The 20,936-nt window shown below is 33.8% G+C and overlaps 1 protein-coding gene across 1 annotated transcript; it reads right to left on the bottom strand.

Annotated features, from left to right (window-relative positions):
- Positions 1–4,509: 4,509 nt before the first annotated feature.
- LOC137407975 (uncharacterized) lies at positions 4,510–20,717 on the bottom strand. The gene is made up of 8 exons (XM_068094363.1): positions 20,591–20,717; positions 19,338–19,418; positions 18,068–18,235; positions 16,192–16,332; positions 15,407–15,664; positions 8,627–8,758; positions 7,103–7,261; positions 4,510–4,586 (listed from the first exon to the last, which is right to left on the bottom strand). Exons 1-8 carry the CDS (start codon positions 20,715–20,717, stop codon positions 4,510–4,512), a joined length of 1,143 nt encoding a protein of 380 aa, XP_067950464.1.
- Between the last annotated feature and the right edge of the window lie 219 nt (positions 20,718–20,936).

Here is a 20,936-nt window from a genome sequence, read left to right as displayed (position 1 = left end):
ATGTTTTTAATTTTTAATCAACAATATTTAATTGAAACCTCACAAACCTTCCGCAAAAATGGCAGTCATAAAAGTTCATTTTTATTCAAGTTATAAATTAGTGCTTCATTAATTTTATGTTAAATTACTTAGAATTTTTAAAAACTAAATATAATCTTTTGTATATTTTTAACTCAGACAAACACACTGTGAAAAAATCTATTGAAGTTTGAGCATAGTTCTCACAGTTTGTTTTATTTTTACATGTTAATAATAATAATAATAGTAATAATGTATATAAATAAATCTCAAAGTTTTTCCATGTCTCTCATTGTTGATTAGTGTCTGTCAAGCTATAGTGATTAAAAGCTAGTAAATAAATCTGAACCGCAGAAGATTTCATCTCTGAATCTCACGCTCACAAGACAATAAGCTAGCCAATTAAACTACACGGGTTGCAATGGACTCATTGGGCGATATGAGTCATTATCTGATTTAAAATAAGCATAGCAACTCTGTCTGTGTGTCGAGCATATGCTCATCGGCACACCCATCGGCCTCACGATCATCGGTGAGCGTGCCAATTAGCGTACCAGAGCTATTGAAATCATGGAATTAAAAATTTCCCAATCTGCTGGATACGAACTCATGAAGATCACTACCACAAATTGTTATTCCAATTGCCTAACCACTAATATACAAAGGCCCTTACAATTCATGGATCTTACTACACTGTATACACTGTATACTCTCTTCGTCCGATAGCGTGTACTAAATGACGTATTAATTAAAACTTTATGAATTCTATTAACACTATGAAACACCATACTTTTCTTGAATTTCTATTTCTAGCTTTTTTATAAAGTTCAATTGTTAATTTGGTGTCAAGGTCAATACTTTTGACATAGTTAATTGTATTATCTCGAGTAGTAACAGCCTGACCATCCTCTTTCTGTTCGGTCAGACAAAGACAGTCCACTATCCAATTTTTACATTTGTACCAGTGTCGAGAGGTACCAGTATCGTTGTATTCAAAGTTTTGATGGATAGCTTCTGCTGGAACAGTAACCTTTTTCACACACACACACGCACACGCACGCACACACACTTTTATGCACAAATTTTAATTAATTCAACATATTCAGGATTTTTATTTTGTTTTCTCAGTTCATATTAATTGTATCATTACCAAACCAGCTTTTATTGTAATCATAGCAAGACATACTTAATTAAGTTATTACATGCCAATTATTTCACATCTTCACCTGAACACTTTTACATTTTTTTTATTTTGTCTTTCAATTTATTTGACCTGCAGAAAAGATTTTCTTTTTGACATGAAGTTGGAAAGTTACAGTTGTTTGAAAAAGTTTGAAAACCTATACAGTTGTTTTTTTGTTCTCCTAATTTAATACAACTGGACAAAACACTTTTCTCATGATATGTAGTATGAAAGTTAAAAAGGCAACTTTTGTTATACGTTGAATAAAAATAAATTTTCTGTGCAAAGACTTTTATTAACGGGCAACGCAGGACACTCAGTCTTAACTATAATAAGAGCAGTGTTTGTCCGTCCGTCTGTCCAAAGTCACCCTGGATTACTAAAAAAATTGTTTCACATGTGAATTGAACCCGCAGCATCAGCTTCAAAGGCAAGCACATTACCGATATACCTACCACTCACTGCCCTAACCATTGGGTGAATAATTCTCCGTTTAGTGATTACTTGCGGCGCCCGCTAGCAGTGCACAGGACTGGCAAGTGTATTCGTATTTGATAAATTGACAGAAGAAAAAGTACAATGCTAGAAGCTCATACAAACTCCAGCAAGTTTATACTTGTGTTACAAATGGCTAGTGTTATACTTCGGTAGTTGTTCATACACACATTTCTGCATGTATTTAACTTTATGTCTGAGCATTCTCTAAAAGGTCAAGCATGGTGTCCGCTTAGCTCACTGCAAGCAGAGGCTGTGCATGTTTTTTCAGAGCATTTTTTTGCAAAATCGTGGCTATCTGATCTTGTCTGAACATTTCTTAGTTCAGTGGCGGTTGAACCTTTAGGATTAGAGACGTGCCCAGTTGCTGAGAGCAATTTAAGGTTGGATGTCACTCTTGTCACTACCAGTGTCCCTTTTTTAAATTTATCTCCAACCTGTCATTTGCAAGTGAATTATTCTATGCCACTAAACCACAACTTTACTGAAATGTTTAAGATGGTTTGGGGAGTAAACCTTTGTTAGCTAATTTGCCTTCAAACTAAACTAAAATATACCAGGTCCAAAAAAATTACAGACATTTGAGCTTACCACTTTATGTTAGAACAATAAAATGGATTAACATAGTTTATCAATAATCTATTTTAATCCATTTTATAATAATAGTAATATAGTATTATGTTTCTATTGATAGCTGAAGCTTATACGTATGCTATTTTTGTATTATATTGTACTCAGCATATATAAATAGTACTTGCTCAACAGTAGTTTACTGCACACTCAGTCTAGGTTAAATTAAGGTTAATCTATAATAATACAAAACTCTGGGCCTAAGTATCTACTCCAGGGTGAGAAAGGATTTTCTCATTTTTCCCACTGCTCAGTCTATTCAAAAAATGACCGTTGAACAAATGTGTCGTTTCATTTCCTCTGAAAGGTGTGACTTCAAGGCAGATGTAGATTTTACTCCTTTTTTAAGTATTCTTTTGCGGTCAACTAGTTTTTTTTAATTTAAATATTTTTTCTATTATTTTGAAATATTAATTCTGGCTGAACATTGTTTAACTTGATTCAGATACAAACTAATGCATCTATTAAAAGCGATTATTGTATCGCCAGCAAATGCCGTGTATTTATTTGTAAAAAGGAAATTCATTGTGATGTCACTAGAGTATTATGAATCTAGTAGTTTACCTGAGTATGCTGGTGGAGGATGTTGCACCATGACTGGAGGTCCTTGCTGCTGGTTCTGTTGTGCAGCTAATCGCATTGCCGCCGCTCGTCTGCAAGGATAATAGTATAACCACTCAGTTACTTTGAAGCCAAAAATTAAGTAACCATATTGTTAGTTGAAGAAAATAGATAATAATTACATTTGCACCAGCTTATTCTGTTTAAAGCAAATTAGACAAAATCTTAGACAAAAAAGTCAAGTAAATTATGTTCACTAGTATGCTTGACAATCTCGTGCATGAAAAATCAGTATGTAATTATCCAGTGAAGTGATAAGGTGGAGGAGTAATGTAGTGGTTAGACCGCCAGTTTTAAAGACAAAGGATCCGAGTTCAACTCGGGCAAAGCCGTTTTTTCGCTAAAGCTGTCAGCACAGTTTTGGACAGACGGGCAAACAAACACTGCTCTTACTATATTCAAGACCGAAAAAAATTCAATTTGCACAACACTGTTCTATAATGTACACGCACAAAGTGTTGGTGTCTGGCATAAAGTGTAGTTTTTTTTGGAAAGTTAGTAATGTAATAGATAGTCAGACAGATTGAAAATATGATCTGAGTATTTGAATATCAAATACATTTTAATTCTTTCCTGTTATTTCAAAATATTTTTATTGTATTTTAATAAGCACGTTTTGCTCTTCAGCATTAAGAGTATTTAGACACTGGTCATAATTGTCAATGTTAGGTAGAATAAATGTAAAACATAATTTTTGAAGTAGTTTTAATATTTAAAAACTGATTGTAACTAATAGAGGTTTAACTGACCAGATAAAAGTTTGTCTCATCTTATAAGATATTTCACGCTGTCATTCTTGCTCGCTGATCACATTTGGAGCCTACATTTATTTTGAAAACGTGTCCACTGTTGTAAATAAGAATTTAGATATTTCAATTTGTCAGATTTGCCTACTCATGCGTTTTCTACAACAACTGGTAAAGGCACAATTTGCTGTAATGAGTAACTGCAGTTACATTATGGATTTTTGCTTTTGAGTTTTCACTCTCCGTTGACTGATAAGGAAATAAAATCTAAGATTATTACAAAATAACCATTTGTACATGAAATAGTTTCCAATGACTATTATTATTTTCTTCATCAATGTCTGTCACATTACCATATCTCTAAACCATCTCAGATATTGGATCGAATAACAATTTGCAATGACTTCTACAAAAAAAATTGCAGTTTCACCTTCAACTTCTGGTTAGTATTATCTCAACCACAGCGAACCTTTTCTTCGAAACATATTTTTTGTGTGATTATGAAATTGGGTACAAACTTAATGATATTGTTCACCATTTACAAAATGCCACCATTTCTTTAGTTTGCCAATTGAAACATGGTTTTATATCATTATACAGTCAAACCTCTGTTTACGGTCACCTTAACATGCAGTTTCTTTTGCATACCGAGTATGCCTGAAGCAAACAGTATGTAAGCAATTTGTTTCTTGCACACACATTGGCCCATACAAGCGCACACACACACACATGCACACTCAAGATTTTGACAGTTTCCAATAATTTATTTTTTTTTATAAAAATGTATAAAATTTAATTTTTAAGCATGTAGTGTACTTACCTAAGGTAAAGACATACAACCGCTGAAATAAAAGCGCACAGAAAAGCAGCAGCACTCAAAGCACCTCCAACAACTGTAAATAAAGATAATGAACGATCACAACATGAAGTCTTTCAACAACAATTAGATGGACTGCTACCAGTGTCTAAAATCAACCATTTGTGAAATGAGTAGAATCCTTTGCTTATTGCTGAACTTCAGATTATTTACAGTAAGTTTTATGGAACAAAATCTATAAAACAGTAAACTATAATTTGTCAGTCCCCAATCAACGGCTAAGTACCCACCAGCTGTCAATCAATTATTTGTTGGTGGTCAATTGTTAACTGTCAATCATTTGACAGCTATCCACTGATTGTTAACTTTTAATCCATTTACAGCTTCCTATAAATTGTTATCTGCAATTCAATTTTTTAGTGTCAATCAAGTGGCAGCTCTCAATTAAGTGTCAATTGCCAATCAATTGTCATCTACCAATCAATTGTCAGCTGCCAATAAAGTGTCAACTGCAAATTGATTGTCAACTGTCAATCAAGTGGCAGCTGTTAATAAATTGTCAATTGCCAATAAATGGTCAATTGCCAAGCATTTGTCAGCTTCCAATCAATGACAGCTGTCCAACAATGTCAAGCCATTTTAAACTATCATAGCAAGCTGTTAAAATAAAAATAAAAGCAAATTGCTGACTTATAAAAAGCTTAAGCATTGAAAGAGGAACAAATTTATCACATATAGTAAAAATTTCCAAACTTTTGCTAAGAAATGTTTTGCACACAATAGAAAACTTGTTATTTGTCAATCAATTATTTGTTGATGGTCAATTGTTAACTGCCAATCAATAGACAGCTGCCAACCAATCGTCAACTTTTAATCCATTTTCAACTTCCAATAAAGTGCTGCAATTAGATTTTCTAGTACCAATCAAGTGGCAGCTTTTAACTAAGTGTCAATTGACAATCAATTGTCATCTACTAATAAATTGTCAGCTGCCAATCAAGTGTCAACTGCAAATCAATTGCCAACTGTCAATCAAGTGGCAGATGTCAATCAATTGTCAACTGCCAATAAATAGTCAATTGCCAAGCATTTGTCAACTTCCAATCAATGACAGCTGTCTATCAATGTCAAGCAATTTTAAACTATCATAGCAAGCTGTTAAAATAAAAATAAAAGCAAATTGCTGACTTATAAAAAGCTTAAGCATTGAAAGAGGAACAAATTTATCACATATAGTAAAAATTTCCAAACTTTTGCTAAGAACTGTTTTGCACACAAAAGAAAACTTTTCATTTGTCAATCAATGATTTGTTGGTGATCAGTTGTTAACTGCCAATCAATAGACAGCTGTCAACCAATCGTCAACTTTTAATCCATTTTCGACTTCCAATAAAGTGCTGCAATTAGATTTTCTAGTACCAATCAAGTGGCAGCTTTTAACTAAGTGTCAATTGACAATCAATTGTCATCTACTAATAAATTGTCAGCAGCCAATCAAGTGTCAACTGCAAATCAACTGTCAACTGTCAATCAAGTGGCAGGTGTCAATCAATTGTCAAATGCCAATAAATTGTCAAGTGCCAAGCGTTTGTCAACTTCCAATCAAAGGCAGCTGTCCATCAATGTCAAGCAATTTTAAAATATCATAGCAAACTGTTAAAAAAAGAAAAAGAAAATTGTTGACTTATAAAAAGCTAAAGAATTGAAAAAGAAACAAGTATATCACATATAGTAACAAAACCAAGTAAAGTTCAGTAATTGACAGTAATTTAATCTTGAGTAAACTAAAAATTAAACTACTTAAATTTAAGTTTTATTTAGTTATTTTAAATTTATATTAATTAGGTTATAACAAAACTAAATTAAACAAAGTAATTTCTATTAAATTATACTCATGTTTCATTAAACAAAACTGAATAGGCAGCACATCTGTGGAATTTTCTGTCTCTTACATAACCAGCAAAATGATCTTTTATATTCATAAAGTGTAATCATTATGTAATTTCACCTAAACTGAACTTTATTAATTTAAACTATTTAATAATAATTTGAATAGTTTATCTCCACTGGTTTTTATTTTTTCATCAGAACTAGAATTAGTTCAAGTGCTGTGACGCTATGTTCAGTGTAGGTGAAAAAGCAGTGAAAGAAAATTTGTGTTTTTCTTTCAAAACAAAAGAGAAGCGGTTTTAAAACAGCTTCTCTTTTGTTTATTTGCTTGCTTTAGTTGGTTTAAATCTTAATTTTTAAATCATGAACTTCAACCTCAAGAAAATCTCACTCTCGGATCCTGAGACACTCAAAAGTTCAACCCTGTGAGAAACCTAAACCTTAGCCTGGCAGAAATTCCAAACTTCAACCCAACTAAGTCACTGAACCTAAACCCCATAGAAGTTTTTAATCTCAACTACACCGAAGCCCAATTCTCAACCTGGCAACAAAGCCTTAATCTCAAACTAAACCAAATAAACCTCAACAACAAAACCTCAAAACAAAGATTATAATCAGTGGAACTTATGCAAGCTTGTTTAAAGTAGCTTTATATTTAAAGTGCTGAAAAATAACTTGATATTTTTATGATCAACAACTTACTTTGAGCAATTTGAAGGCTCGACATTGTATCATCATAGTCATCATAATCATCAAGTTTATCAGTAGTTGTTCGATCCCAGTAAAACGTTGTTGGAAACTGAAACTTCCTCGTCGTGTAATCATTTTGACAGGAGATTTGTACGGTATCACTTGGTGAGTCTAGAGATTTTCAAAAGGATCCAAATTTAATTGCTTCTTGCCACATATTTTTATTTCTATATGTATATATACAAATATATATATGTATATATATGTATATATATGCAGTATATATATATGTATATATATATTTATATATATGTAGCAGGATTATATATATATATATAAATAAACATATAAATAAATGTATATACATATCTATGCTTACACTTGTATATATATTTATATGAATATATATATGCTTATGCATGTATTTGTATAGATGAGTATTCAAGGGTACACGGGTACATCTAAGCTTGTATATCAAATTTTTGACATATGCATATACAACTGTCTAGACGCTTTTCTCAAGCACTTTGCTACCTTTGAAAACACTCTGTTTAAAAAGTTATCGCCGGATAATTCCCAAAAAATTTCATCTATATTCATATAAGAGAAAATCCATAGAAGGGAACTCTTTATAAAGATACCTTCATTTTTTGATTACACATTTTTTGATTACTTGGGCCCTAAAACTGTTTACAGCTACTAACATCAGTTGCAGTTGGCTACAGTATCCGAAAGAGTCATGTGACTTTTATCATAGTTTCCTTGAAAAAGTTTCCCTTAGAAAAATGAAATCAGATAATACCAGACTGTTCTTGAAGTTTTATTTGCTGTCATGTTGACTATTGGTCATAAAAATACCTTCACAGTATTTACTTTATCTTAGATGGTTTATGTTAATTTAGCCTTTGTTTGTATATTGTTGTATAATCTCATGAAACTAGAAAATATTGAATTTTGAGTTTGTGAGCCAATTGTCAAATAAAGCCATTGTCTAGTTCTACTTCATGAACGAAAGATGCTATAGTAACCCATTATAACTGGCCAAACTTCATTCATATTTGACTGTTTCACTCCACGTTGGCTAAAAAGAGCAGAAGAACTAATAATTTATTTAAACCTGTTTTTAAATAAGTTAAAAAATTGTGAGAAGCATTTTGCCCATGTTAGTTCAAGTACTATATGTTTTTATTTATTTCAACCAATCCGTATAGTAATAAATAAATTATTACTAAAATTTGTGAGTGCTAATCAAATTCTTTTGAAATCTGTAAAGATACTTTTTCTACATATATCTAGAAAGTTGACAGATAGCTTATTGAAGGTGGAGGTTTTATTCATCTCTGGTATAACCGTAAAATATGAGTAAAACAAAATTACATGTTGTCTAAGTAAGAACAAATTAAAATTAAGTTTGTTTTATTGTTTAGGTAAAACAAATTAACCTTTAACTCTTTTTTAAGTAAAAACTGAAAGCCATAAAAGAAAATGGTTTTGTTCATAGATACCAAACGAGGGCTGGAAATTAAATAATCTCACCTGGATAAACAGCAAACCATGCCCCTCGCTTTGAGTAAGAACTGTCAGACCTGAATATAATCTCTACCGAAGTGACTCCATTTTGCTGCCATGTTGGTAGGGTGGCCGTGCTGTCTTTGCAGTATTCAGTTTCTAAACAACATGAGTACTGTTGTATTACTGTACAAACAAACTGTGACCCTCTTGCTTACCAAATATTTTGTGAACATCAAAATCTTGTAAGGTCCCTAACAGCAAGTACTAAGACCTGATTGGACCAAAGAAAACTCTTTGTAACAGAATAAGCTACTGTAATGCTACGCAGCAATTTAAAAACATATGCTGGTTATAACCTTTTTTAAATTCACCGCCAACATTTCCTAGATTACAGCCCATAGCTTGATTAGGTTCAGAAACAGAAATGGAAACAAAACAAAACATTCATTCAAACTTCATGCCCTTGTTGTGTTTCTTCCACCATTAAAGTATTTAGTTTCACATCTCGGTCTATTTTTAGAGAACCAACCTTTTGAACAGCAAATTGCAAGTTATCTATTGAACATGTATGCAATCCTGGGCATCACCAGTCGAACTGCTAGTATTATTATAAAACATACTGAGAATCAGTTAACCAACAATAACAAAGGAGCTAATGGAAGTATAAAACAATCGTAACACACACAAGGCAATGCTGTTTAAATAGAAACTTAAAATATTATTGGGTTCAGCCATTTTACTTCCATATTAGATCAGCACTTAAAGATGTGGTTGCGTCAAAAAATTCAATTTAATGAAATTAAGACCCATAAAAGGCTAAAACATCAGCTACAATTTGATGCCGTTTTTGTCTTTGTAGACCAACCCTGTCCAGAGATATATGTGTTTGAATGAGGCCCTCTTTTAAAAAGCTCACGTTCCAGCGAGTGCTTCTTTCGTGACGTCACAAGCAAGGTATCTGAAACGAAACCACGAGCGATAAATATGAGGTCGCTTCGTTAGCCAATCATGAGCGCGAAATTTTTATATAGGCCGTAATAAATGTTATCACTCGTAAAACGCGTTGTCTGTGATCTCGAAGATTCTTATCGTTACTGATTCAACGCGTTTCAACAATTACTAAGTTATACATAGTTTTAAAATGACTTCAAGTTCGAGCGACTGCGACTCAGAGTTATCTGAGCAACTTTTAGTAAAAGATTGGAGTAGACAGCCTATGGTCAAAGCTGACAGGCGTCAGCAGCGTTTTGCTGCAGAGGAAGACAGAATGGAGGTAAATTAACTTAGAGTCTTCTAATGTAATATGTAATATGTATGTAAATGTAAATAATATGTAAATGTAATATTTTTATAGTCATAAATACATATACTAATTAATAAAATGATAATTCTTTGCTATCTCTAATCATCGTTTCATAGCTTATCTGCCGTTTTACCTAGCTATAATATTTTTTTCGAATTTTCTTTGGTAAATTAGAGTCATGATTACAAATTATTTTCACTCGTAGGAAGTGGGTAAAATCGATTGATCATCGCAAATCTTTAATTTCCAGAACCAAAGCTTCGAATCGTTGGCTTGGCGTACTTGTGCCTTTATTAAATGTTTATTCGTTTTTAAAATTACACTCGCAATCTATTTAACTCCCAATTTGGAAGCTGTCAATAGATACGCTTTAGAATGACATATCTATGAATGACATATATTTATTGCATTTGTTTTACTGATTACAGAATGTTTATGTCGTCCCACCAGCCGAAGAAGCTTTGTCAGTGTGGAAACTGCCATAAAGGGGAAAGAGAAACTTGAATGTGTGCTGCATAAGCCATGATGTTTTGTTTGAGTTTGTTGCAGTAGATGAATTTGTCTTATTGTATCAGCTAATACTATGTGAGTGGCCACGACTTGATGAATATTTTTAATAAAAGCATTATGCCGAGATGAAAATATTTTTGCTTGTAAAAATTATATAATAAAATAATATTGTTGAAGATAATGCAAAACATGATTTGCAGAATATTGTAGTGAATTGGATATGGTATATGGATGTCCGCAGAACTGGAGAATGTGAGTTCAAATCCAGTTTGAAGCAGACTTCTCATCCCTAAAACTCTATCCCTGTCTATATTCTTTTCAAAGACATGGCTTGCTTATTTCACTTCGGTAGTATTCGGTAAGAATACTACTAGTAAGAAACTAGTACGTAGACGGTGTAGGCAATGATATACAGCCCCGCCCCAAGGATAAGCGACATAATGTGGGCGGGGCTTATAGGAGGCTGTATATCGTTAGTATGGGTAGCTGCAGAACTGAGCTGATACAAAGACCGCGATTTACATAGTTGACTTGACAGAATTACCGTAGACCGGTTGTTATATATTCATACTGTAACACGTTCAGGAATAAAGAACCACAGGCTAAATAGACTACTAGAAGTTATAGCTACTGGAAGCTACGGCTTAGACGTCTGTTAGGCTACGGCTTAGACGTCTAGGAGACACGTGACCCCCCATCGCTATATAGTGACTGGAGACCAAGCTGACGGCCTCTTGTGATCTTGAGTTCACGGTGAGTGCTTTATTGCTCCCCCAGCAATATAACACCGGTAGAATTGGTAGTCCGGTACCCAAATGTTTACACAACATTTGGAGAAAGTGAGTAGCACAAATTTTCAATTTTCGTTATTTGAGGCCTTTGAAACATTCATAATAATGCATCTGTAGCAGGATTTAAAATTTTATTCTAGCCAACATGAGCAAATACAAAATATGATATACGCCAAGAGAGCCGCGTAAGACTAGACTTTTATCGCAAATAGCCGATGTGAATACGAGAGATAGAGACAGGTTGCCTAACGTGTGACATCATTTTGGGCAAGTCTGGGCACGTTTTTGTGGCCTGAGCGTTTTTACGGCGATCAGATTTTTTCAGTTTTAATCTTCAAATATCTTGGCAATGCGATTGCATAACACAACAAACAGCATATCAACTGATAGAGAAAAAAAAATGCTTTCTTTTAAGATCAACTTAAATTTGATGCAACCACATCTTTAAGCCCTTCATGCGATTAGACAAATCAGTGCCTTCAACAAAGAAGAGTTTTCCACAAACCACTTACCAATTATATAAGGCAGAGCTGGGTGTCTGGTATATTTCAATTTCTTGACTAACCAAAATCCAAGTATATAAGGTACATGTATGTACTAAGTGTTTGGTATCATCCAAGCCTTTCACTAACCAATTACCAACTATATGAGGTGGTACTAAGTGTCTGTTATCATCTAAGCCTTTCATTAAAGGACGATTTGCAACAAAATTCACATTACAGTTATTTGGTATTAAAAGGTTTACCATGTCTTACTCTGCCATGTGGTAGGTGCAAAATATGTGGAAATGTGATTACAAGCTCTTAAAAGCTCAAAAACAAACAGTTAATCGCAGCCATCATAAAAAGGCCGCAGTTTGGAATCTTTTTATTTTGACGACGTACTCAAACATTGTGGTTATTTTTTTGACACGTGATGTTATCAGTGAAATAAAAGGCTAAGAAAAGGCTCAATATGAAGTGTCTCGGAGCACTAGTTTATGACAAACACATCGGGTTCTACCGGAAAGCTCTTATCAAATATAAATGCTCGCTACTTAACAGCTTCACTTCAGCCTGGTCTAATCATCTAGTCGTAATCTGATCATGTGACCATACTTCCTGCCAAATTGCACGAACACTTTTTGCAGCATTTTTCGACTATCACAGGGGAGCAACAGGCTTGTCATGTTTATCAATGGATGATATGCACTCCTTCGAGCTATAGTTAAAAAATTAAACGGATTTTTTAAGGTAGGTACTGAAATATCAGTGCTCAAAGTGACAGCATTACAGTGATGATGAAATAGACGCGTAAGGACAATAAACATGGTTTTATTGAATACGTGAAGTATATTTGTGATACATTTATATATCACAATCACATATCATTGTGATCATCATATCATGTGATATATTTATATATCACGATCACATATCATTTATATATCTGAGATATATATATATATATATATATATGTGAAATATTTCGACGGATGAGGTTGCATGAGAGTGTAAACAAAAGCCATCGTGTTCAACTACGTCCTGCTTGAGTGGTTTTGAAAAAGGGTTCCAATCTAAAGCATTTTCATGATGGCTGTGATTAACTGTTCATTTCTGAGCTTTTAACAGCTTGTAATCGCATTTTCTCATATTTTGCACCTACAACACAGCAGAGTAAGACATGGTGAATCTTTTGATACCAAATAACTGTAATCTGAATTTTGTTGCAAGTAAACCTTTATCCAATTACCAATTATATAAGGTAGTACTACTGTCTGGTACCATTTAAGTCATTCATTAACCAATTATTGATTATATAAGGTAGTAATGTGTGTAGGGTATAATCTAAGCGTTTCACCTACCAATTACATGTACCTATTATATAAGGTAATAATACATGTCTGGTATCCTCCAGGTGCTTAACTAGCCAATTACCAGTTATATAACGTAGTAACGTGTGTCAGGTATTATTTCAATCTTTCATTATCCAATTACCTATTATATAAATTAATAGGTAATCACTATCATTATTATCATAAGCCTAGCAATGTTTGAGATTTCTTTTGTTTTCAGGGCAAATCGTCTCATGACAGAACACATGAATGTGGGATAGAAAACGAAAACTAAAAAATTGCCTAATGAGTCTAACGCTTTTTAGAGCATGCTCTCCTTTTCACATGAAGTAAGTTATAGATCATGCGTGGAACCCCGGCAATCCGATCCTGTAACTCTGTTGTTCTTTTATTAGCCTTAATTTCATTTGATCGATTTTTTAGATGCAATCACATCTTTAAAATAAGAATTTTGTTTAATGCCACGGAAGATTGTTAAAGATTGGTGATTAGCCCATTTGGCAGTGCGTTGGCTCAAGAAGCTGACAGGTGTCAGTCTGAGAATCAAACCAAGTAATCTTTCACATAGCACTATAACTACAGACTATATTATTTTGTCATTGCAACAGTTTCGCGCAAAATTAACAAGATCTTAGTTTCATAATATAGTAGAGATGAATAACACTTTATCCTGAAAATATAAGCACTAGTGTATTTTACTTTTAACTCTAATTGTAATATGTTAAATTTAGATTGATCATATATGAAGTTGCACTACTTTAATTTTTAATAGATTTAGAAATAATATATATCAATGTATACTACTTGTTTAATAGATTTAGATATACAGCTAATATAATGTACTTACTAACATCTTATAATATTGTTCACTGCATAAATAGATTTACATATACTTTGTATAGCCAGATATATTCTGTGGCTGTTATAAACATGTTTAAAAAATGAAAATGTCAAAATGAACTGCTTGTACTGCTGTTGCAGGAGCTATGCAATATTTTACATTACAACTTTGACAGACATTATTGGAAAATTGGATGAGATGCTAGCTTAATTAAAATATGTTTTCAAACTTATAAAGTAGTTACAAACATAAAAAAACTAAAGGGAAGAAAATAAAAAATATTATCAATCAAGGACGGAAATGAGAAGTTTATTTACATATGAATCTCAATATTTGTCTAGCTATAGCGATTAAAATCTAGGATGCAAATACCTCCTCATTCTAAATTTGAACTCATGAAGATCGCAACCGAAAGCTTGTAGACAAGCACACTTAGCATTTAGTTTCAAGTAAGAGTTTAGTGAGCTAAATTCATTTGAGTTAAATTCAACGCTTAAGTTATATGTATCTTTCAAAAGTACAAACTTTCTACATACGTATATACTGCGTTGTAATGTTACATTTTATTGCACATGATAACCACTAAATACACTAAAGTTACTGTAGAATAACCTTTTTATACACACAATTTTATGTACTAATTGTTATTATTAATTTAACAAACTCATGCTTTTTATTTTGTTTTCTCAGTTTGTATTAGTTTTATCATTACCAAATCATTTTACTTTGTAATCGTAGCAAAACAGACTTTATTTAGACATTTCTTGCCAACTATTTTACATTTACAATTAAGCACCTTTACACGTGTTTTATTTTTTCTCTTAACTTATTTGAACTGCACAGCAAATTTTCTATTGGTATGAAGTTTGAAAGTAAAAATGGTAACTGTGGTTATATGTTAAATAAAAATAATTTTTTTGCGCAAACCTTTTTATTTCTCGAGCAACGCTGGGCATTCAGCTTGTGTGTATATATGTATATTTACATATATATATACATGTATATATACGCATGTGCATGCATTTGTGTGTACAATCATGTGTGCATAAATATACATATGCACATAAAATGTGGTTGATCATTGTAATATATACGTGTTCATCTATATATATGTTTCTCAAAGTATGGCCACCCTGTGTCATTCCGGCTATAGCTATTAAGATCCTGGAATAAAAGAACCCGTACCAAAGAAGACTTGATCTCGAACTCTACAGTTCACCAGTGCAACGCACTACCCATTTGGTCACAGATATTGAGTTTGCATTAGCTGATATAAGTCGCTATATGAGAGCAAATACCCAACGGCTTTGCGTACTAAGCAGGGTGATTGTGTAAGTGATTGTCATTGGTTAGCTTACTAAAATTTTCCATTGGCATTCTGCCAGGCCAAGAGCAAGTGGCCGACAACTCTTGTTACTTCTCATTGCTTATAAGCTAATTTTTAATACCCGGGCAATGCCAGGAAGCACACCTAGAGCTCACAGTTTTATTTAACCTCGTAAACTATGCTAGAACATATACATACTATTGTTTCCTGATGTCCCAATGGAGAGGTAGTCATAGCAATTAGTAATCCCAAAAGATGAGTATGACTCCAGCTCCAAGTAGAGGAATGCTATCATCAACTGAACAGGAATATCTGATTCGACTATGCAGCTGTAATGGGCATAATTTGGATAGGTTCCTCCATAAGAGCGAAAGGACGGTGTAGCCAAGTAGACTGGTACTGCAGAGCTGCTGAGGGTACTTGAAATTGGGGAATCCATTTCATATATCTGTGCATCTAAAGCGAATGATGGACAATTTGCTGTTTTGCATGGTGGAAGACATGTGATAGATCCGTAACACCCTATGGTATATTTTACACATCTGGAAAAATTACTCATTTCCTTGAAATATTTTGTTACATTTTACAAAAAGTAATGTAAGTCAAAATAAGTACTCATTTCTTGTTATTATCTAAAACATTATGAAAAGTTTGTTCACATATTATAGAACTGATGATTTACATTGCGCTAGCTTCTTTTAATCTTTTAGCTAATATAAATGTTCAAGATTAAACTACAATGTCCTCTAAAAATACTTTCCGTTATGAAGTTTTAAAAACTGAAAATTGAGTTAAATCGATATAATATCATTTCAAATTTATAGCGGCATAAACCTTATTTAGATTTAACTATGCTATGAATATTATGAAAGAATGAATTTAATATCTAGTTACTCGTAGTGAATCAATGCAAGAGTTGTCTCCTCATTTACCACCCAGTGAGTGCTAAGGAAGGAAAGCAGATACGAACGGTTAACTCTTACTGGGGATGCATTGAAATGTTAAATTGACTCTGTTCTGGATGTCGCGATCGTAAAGGAGTAAACTATAGATTGAGAAAAGACATCTCCCACTTATTCCTTCACAGGTACCAGTAGATATATCTATCCATTCGCAGTCTTGTTCTAAAATTCAACATAAACCCAATGACGTCTGGTTATGATGACTATGTGGGCTATTCTGAACAAGAGCACTTGTCATTTTCTATGCATAAAAAAAGATCACTGATATAAAAAACTATTCATTGTTAAAAAGATAGAGTCATCCTTTACATAGAACCATTCTCTCCATAAAGTCGTTTTCAACATAGAATAATGTTCTACATAGAGTCGTTCTCCACATAGAGTCATGCTCTACATAAAGCCATCCTCTATGTAAAGTTTTTCTGTACATAAAATTATCATCTACATAGAGTTGTCATCTACATAGAGTTGTCCTCTGCATAGAGTTGTCCTCCGCATGAAGCCATTTTTTACATCAAGTCATCTTCTACATAGATTTGTCTTCTACATAGAGTAACCCTCTACATAAAGACATCCTCTGCATAAAACTATTCTTTACATAGAGTGGTTCTGTATATAAAATTTTTTATAGATAGTCAGCTTCTACATAAAGTTATCCTCTGCGATGAGTTTTCCTCTACATAGGGTCACTATTTACATAGAGTTGTCCTTTGCATAGCGTCATTCTCTGCATATAGTCATTTTTTACATCGAGTCTTCATCTACAAAGAGTCTTTCTTTACATAGAGGGTCTTTTATGTAAAGAAAGACCCTATGTAATAAATCTTTTACATAAAGTTAACCCATAGATATATAAACCTATATACAGTTATGTATCTATATAGGTTTACATATCTATGAGTTAACCTCTACACCGTTCTTTTAACAGTGAACAATTGATGCGGATATTACACTATCAACTCAAATTGAATCTGACAACAAATTTCCAACATTTTCTAAGCAAATATATTATACAGTTAGCGATTGGATATTGTGGCTGACAACCATTAAAGATAAATTTAATCAAAAACTCAGGTGACTTGATTGGAAAATATCAGCATTTTTCTATTATTAGCGATTGTTATTGATGTTTGAGGTGATTTGACTGCCAGAATGTTTCAACTTTAAAACCAACAAAAGTTGATCTTGGTTAAATGCTCGAGGCATCTATTGCTTACTGTTATTATAACATCTTGTATTCTGATAAGCACAATATATTGTGCTTATATAGCTATTATTGTTGTTTGTAAAAAGAGTGATATGCCATTGTAATTCACATGTTTCGCATTTAGCCAATGTGCATAGCCTGTACGCATGCTCCTAACACATATTCCTTATGTATAACACCTCAGCCATGCTCTCTATGCATTATCAGACACATACCCCTTAGACATACCTGATACACACACCCCAATGAATACCCCTAATTATACTCCTGTGTACACACCCTTTGCATACCCCCTGCACATATCTCTATGCGTACTCCTCTATACATACCCTCTACAATTATAATCCTATTCATAAACTCTGCACATAAGCCTTACGCATGCCCCTACATGTACTTTCTGCGCAGACCCCCCCCACCCCCCCACTGCATACCCCCATGCATACCCCCTAAACACCCCTTTACACATACTCCCAATGTATACCCCTATGCATTCAAACCCACCTATGTTTTAAATATGATTACTTGTGTTTGTTTTCTGTGTGATGCTTACATACTTTGTTTAGCTGTGTCCAAACACACGAATTGACACTGCCCTTATTATAGCAAAGAATATAGTAAAGATTATGATTGTTACAACATATTATAGCTATTATTATTATAATTATATCACAATATTGTTCATTAACTTGCCAAAAGTTGAATTGGCGGCAGCCAAAGTCCGAAGGCATCGGTGTACCTTAAAATAGCTGATATGTATAGCTTTGTTTGTTGCACATGACAAGGTGACTTTCTCTATGTTATCATCATCTCCAAGAGCGCGGTAATAGTTGGTGGGCTGCTCTGTACCAAGTCCAAACTCTGGGGTAAAAAGACATGAAAAAGTCAGGCTATAAAACTTAGACCGCAGTTTCTTATTGAACGAAGGAGAAACCTGCTTAGGCCCCTGATATCTATATACTTAAGAAACTTTTGTGGAGTTAGGCATATGACTGAGGATAAGCCCTTTACTGCTGAAACATTATTGCTATTTTAACTGCCATATCATAACCTTTTCATTGCTACAGGAAATTAAATGTTGCAGTTGGTAGTCAGGCTAAGTGGGCATCAGTAGCGCAAGTTCTTGAAAAAGTTATATACTTTTTCTTATGTGTACTTTTTCCAAGTTATATACATATGTTTTTATGTCACGCTATAAACTTATGTCATCTTGCGCAATGCATCACACATTGCGGTGAACAAATAATATATACAGCTTTTGAAATCTCGGATAAAAAACTTTCATGTTTGATGCTAAAACTCATCCTAAAGCCAATGAAAATAGTGAATGAGTGTGTATTTTTTTCTGTTCAGCGCATCCATCACAGAACAAATTTAACTCCATTACTCCGAGACCTATGTGACTTTCAATGAGGCCTTCTCCACTTGACTTCACACACAGTTATGTATTAGCAAAGATAAATAAGCGTTTGGTCCATTCTTTGTTGTGCAAATTTGATTAAATCGGTAATCAATTTCTGCTTGCTATCTGCAAACACAATTTCAAAGCATTCATACCGTTTGGAATATGCAGTTTTCTCCTGTTGTGTGACTAGAAACCTTTTGCTTTTTAGTCTTTCCTTTAGCACTACTCGTTTTTCATCGTTTTCTAGGTTTTTCTGTTAATCTCGGGTACTCAAACCTAGCTCCAGATGCCATTATTATTATTAATAATAATTTAGCGAGAAAGCAGGTGTATGTATATAGTATATACTTTGATAGTATATGTATATAAGTATATGTATATACCTACATGCATATAGTATATACTTATATATATACTTATCAATGTATATGTTTATATGCATAGTTATATGTATTTATATATAAGTATATATATGTGTGTTTATATGTATTACAAAAACTATACGATATGTATGTTTACATACATTGTATAGTTTATGCTTTGTAAACATATACATACCAACATCATCCAGCCCGAGAGCACCTGAGCTGGTCAAGAGTATGGTTACAGCTGCCAGTAGATAAACTCTCATCTTCTCAGCTAAAAGTATTTATTATAAAGTTAGCAATTATCGGGTATGTAATAAATAAAAGGGAAAAAATTAACGAGTAAACTGAAACTAACCAGGTAAAAGAAACCAGTCAAAATACTGAAAATAGCTAATGATATATTGATTGATTGAATTATTGAAGACTGATTGCCTAGCAAACAGAAACTAGTAAAATGCCAGTGAGTAATGAACTAAAACTGATTAAAATGGTAAATCTTCTATATCAGTAAATGCCACTTTGTCATTATGCGCAAGTTTTTGTCAGTTTGCGTAAACGCTGTGTTTTCACATTTTTGGCCAATTGCATCCAAGCTTCCCACACATATGATCTGTGCATTCCACCACGTTGGTAAAACCATTTAATCTCAAAACTTTATTTGGTTTCGTAGAGCCAGCCACTTAAGCACTTAGATGTTGACTGTCTGGGAGAACGTTAAAGAAATCCTGGGCATCACTGGGTTTATTTCTCTCCAGAGGTAAGCTGGAAGGTAGTTGATTGGTGCAGGTAATAGAGTGTCAGTCTACTAAGGTAGTTGATTGGTGCAGGTAATAGAGTGTCAGTCTACAAAGGTAGTTGATCGGTGCAGATAATAGAGTGTCAGTCTACAAAGGTAGTTGATTGGTGCTGGTAATAGAGTGTCAGTCTACATAGGTAGTTGATTGGTGCAGGTAATAGAGTGTCAGTCTACAAAGGTAGTTGATTGGTGCAGGTAATAGAGTGTCAGTCTACAAAGGTAGTTGATTGGTGCAGGTAATAGAGTGTCAATCTACAAAGGTGGTTGATTGTGGCAGGTAATAGAGTGTCAATCTACAAAGATAGTTGATTGGTGCAGGTAATAGAGTGTCAGTCTACAAAGGTGGTTGATTGTGGCAGGTAATAGAGTGTCAGTCTACAAAGCTGAATGTCATGAGTTCACGCTTCAAACAAAGCAATCTTTTACAAGGCGCTATAATTATTGCATACCGTAAATGTTTTGTGCGACCTTCACTTTCCTCCACTAGTACAGGACTCGGTGCATGAGTTTATACATATATTTTCTGCTTAGTTCATAAGTTGTACAAGAATTCTCAAGTAACAGGCAATGAACAGGCCCAGAACAGCCCTGCTCTCTACTGCAAATGTTCGTGCTTATATAGCTGGTAGGCCCCGCCTCTGTTCTACTTGGCTGGGCCCGGTTCGGCTCGACCCGGCTTGACTCCACTCGGCTTGGCTCGGCTTTGGCTTGACTCGGCTCTAGCTTGGCTCGGCTTGGCTTGGCTCTGGCTTGGCTTGGCTCGGCTAAATGCATGTGGGCGCCATCCACCACAGTATATTGTTTTGTGGTACAATGGTCTCATGCGCGATTATTAGACAAATAGAATTTTATAAGTATAAATAATCGACTGCTTTCTGCCTTCACGAAATAGTTTTAGTTACAATAATAGTGTTGTTTCATGATATTAGAAAATTCTTGCGTGAAGGAATAATTATAAGAGCAGATTGCTAAAGCTCTATGCGTAACTTATGG

The sequence above is a fragment of the Watersipora subatra genome, chromosome 11, assembly GCF_963576615.1.
Source record: "Watersipora subatra chromosome 11, tzWatSuba1.1, whole genome shotgun sequence".
Taxonomy (NCBI): Eukaryota; Metazoa; Bryozoa; class Gymnolaemata; order Cheilostomatida; family Watersiporidae; genus Watersipora; species Watersipora subatra.
Note: the sequence above shows the minus strand (reverse complement) of the source record. Positions and strands in the feature narration are given on the sequence as shown.

Excerpts from the sequence above, each read along its gene's own strand:
- LOC137407975 (XM_068094363.1), bottom strand. The coding sequence starts at position 20,717 with ATGCATTTAGCCGAGCCAAGCCAAGCCAGAGCCAAGCCAAGCCGAGCC. Across the intron at positions 19,419-20,590 it reads GCCGAACCGGGCCCAGCCAA|CTGAGAAGATGAGAGTTTAT; the intron begins GTAGAACAGAGG and ends AAATACTTTTAG. Across the intron at positions 8,759-15,406 it reads TGGGACATCAGGAAACAATA|AAACTGAATACTGCAAAGAC; the intron begins GTATGTATATGT and ends CATGTTGTTTAG.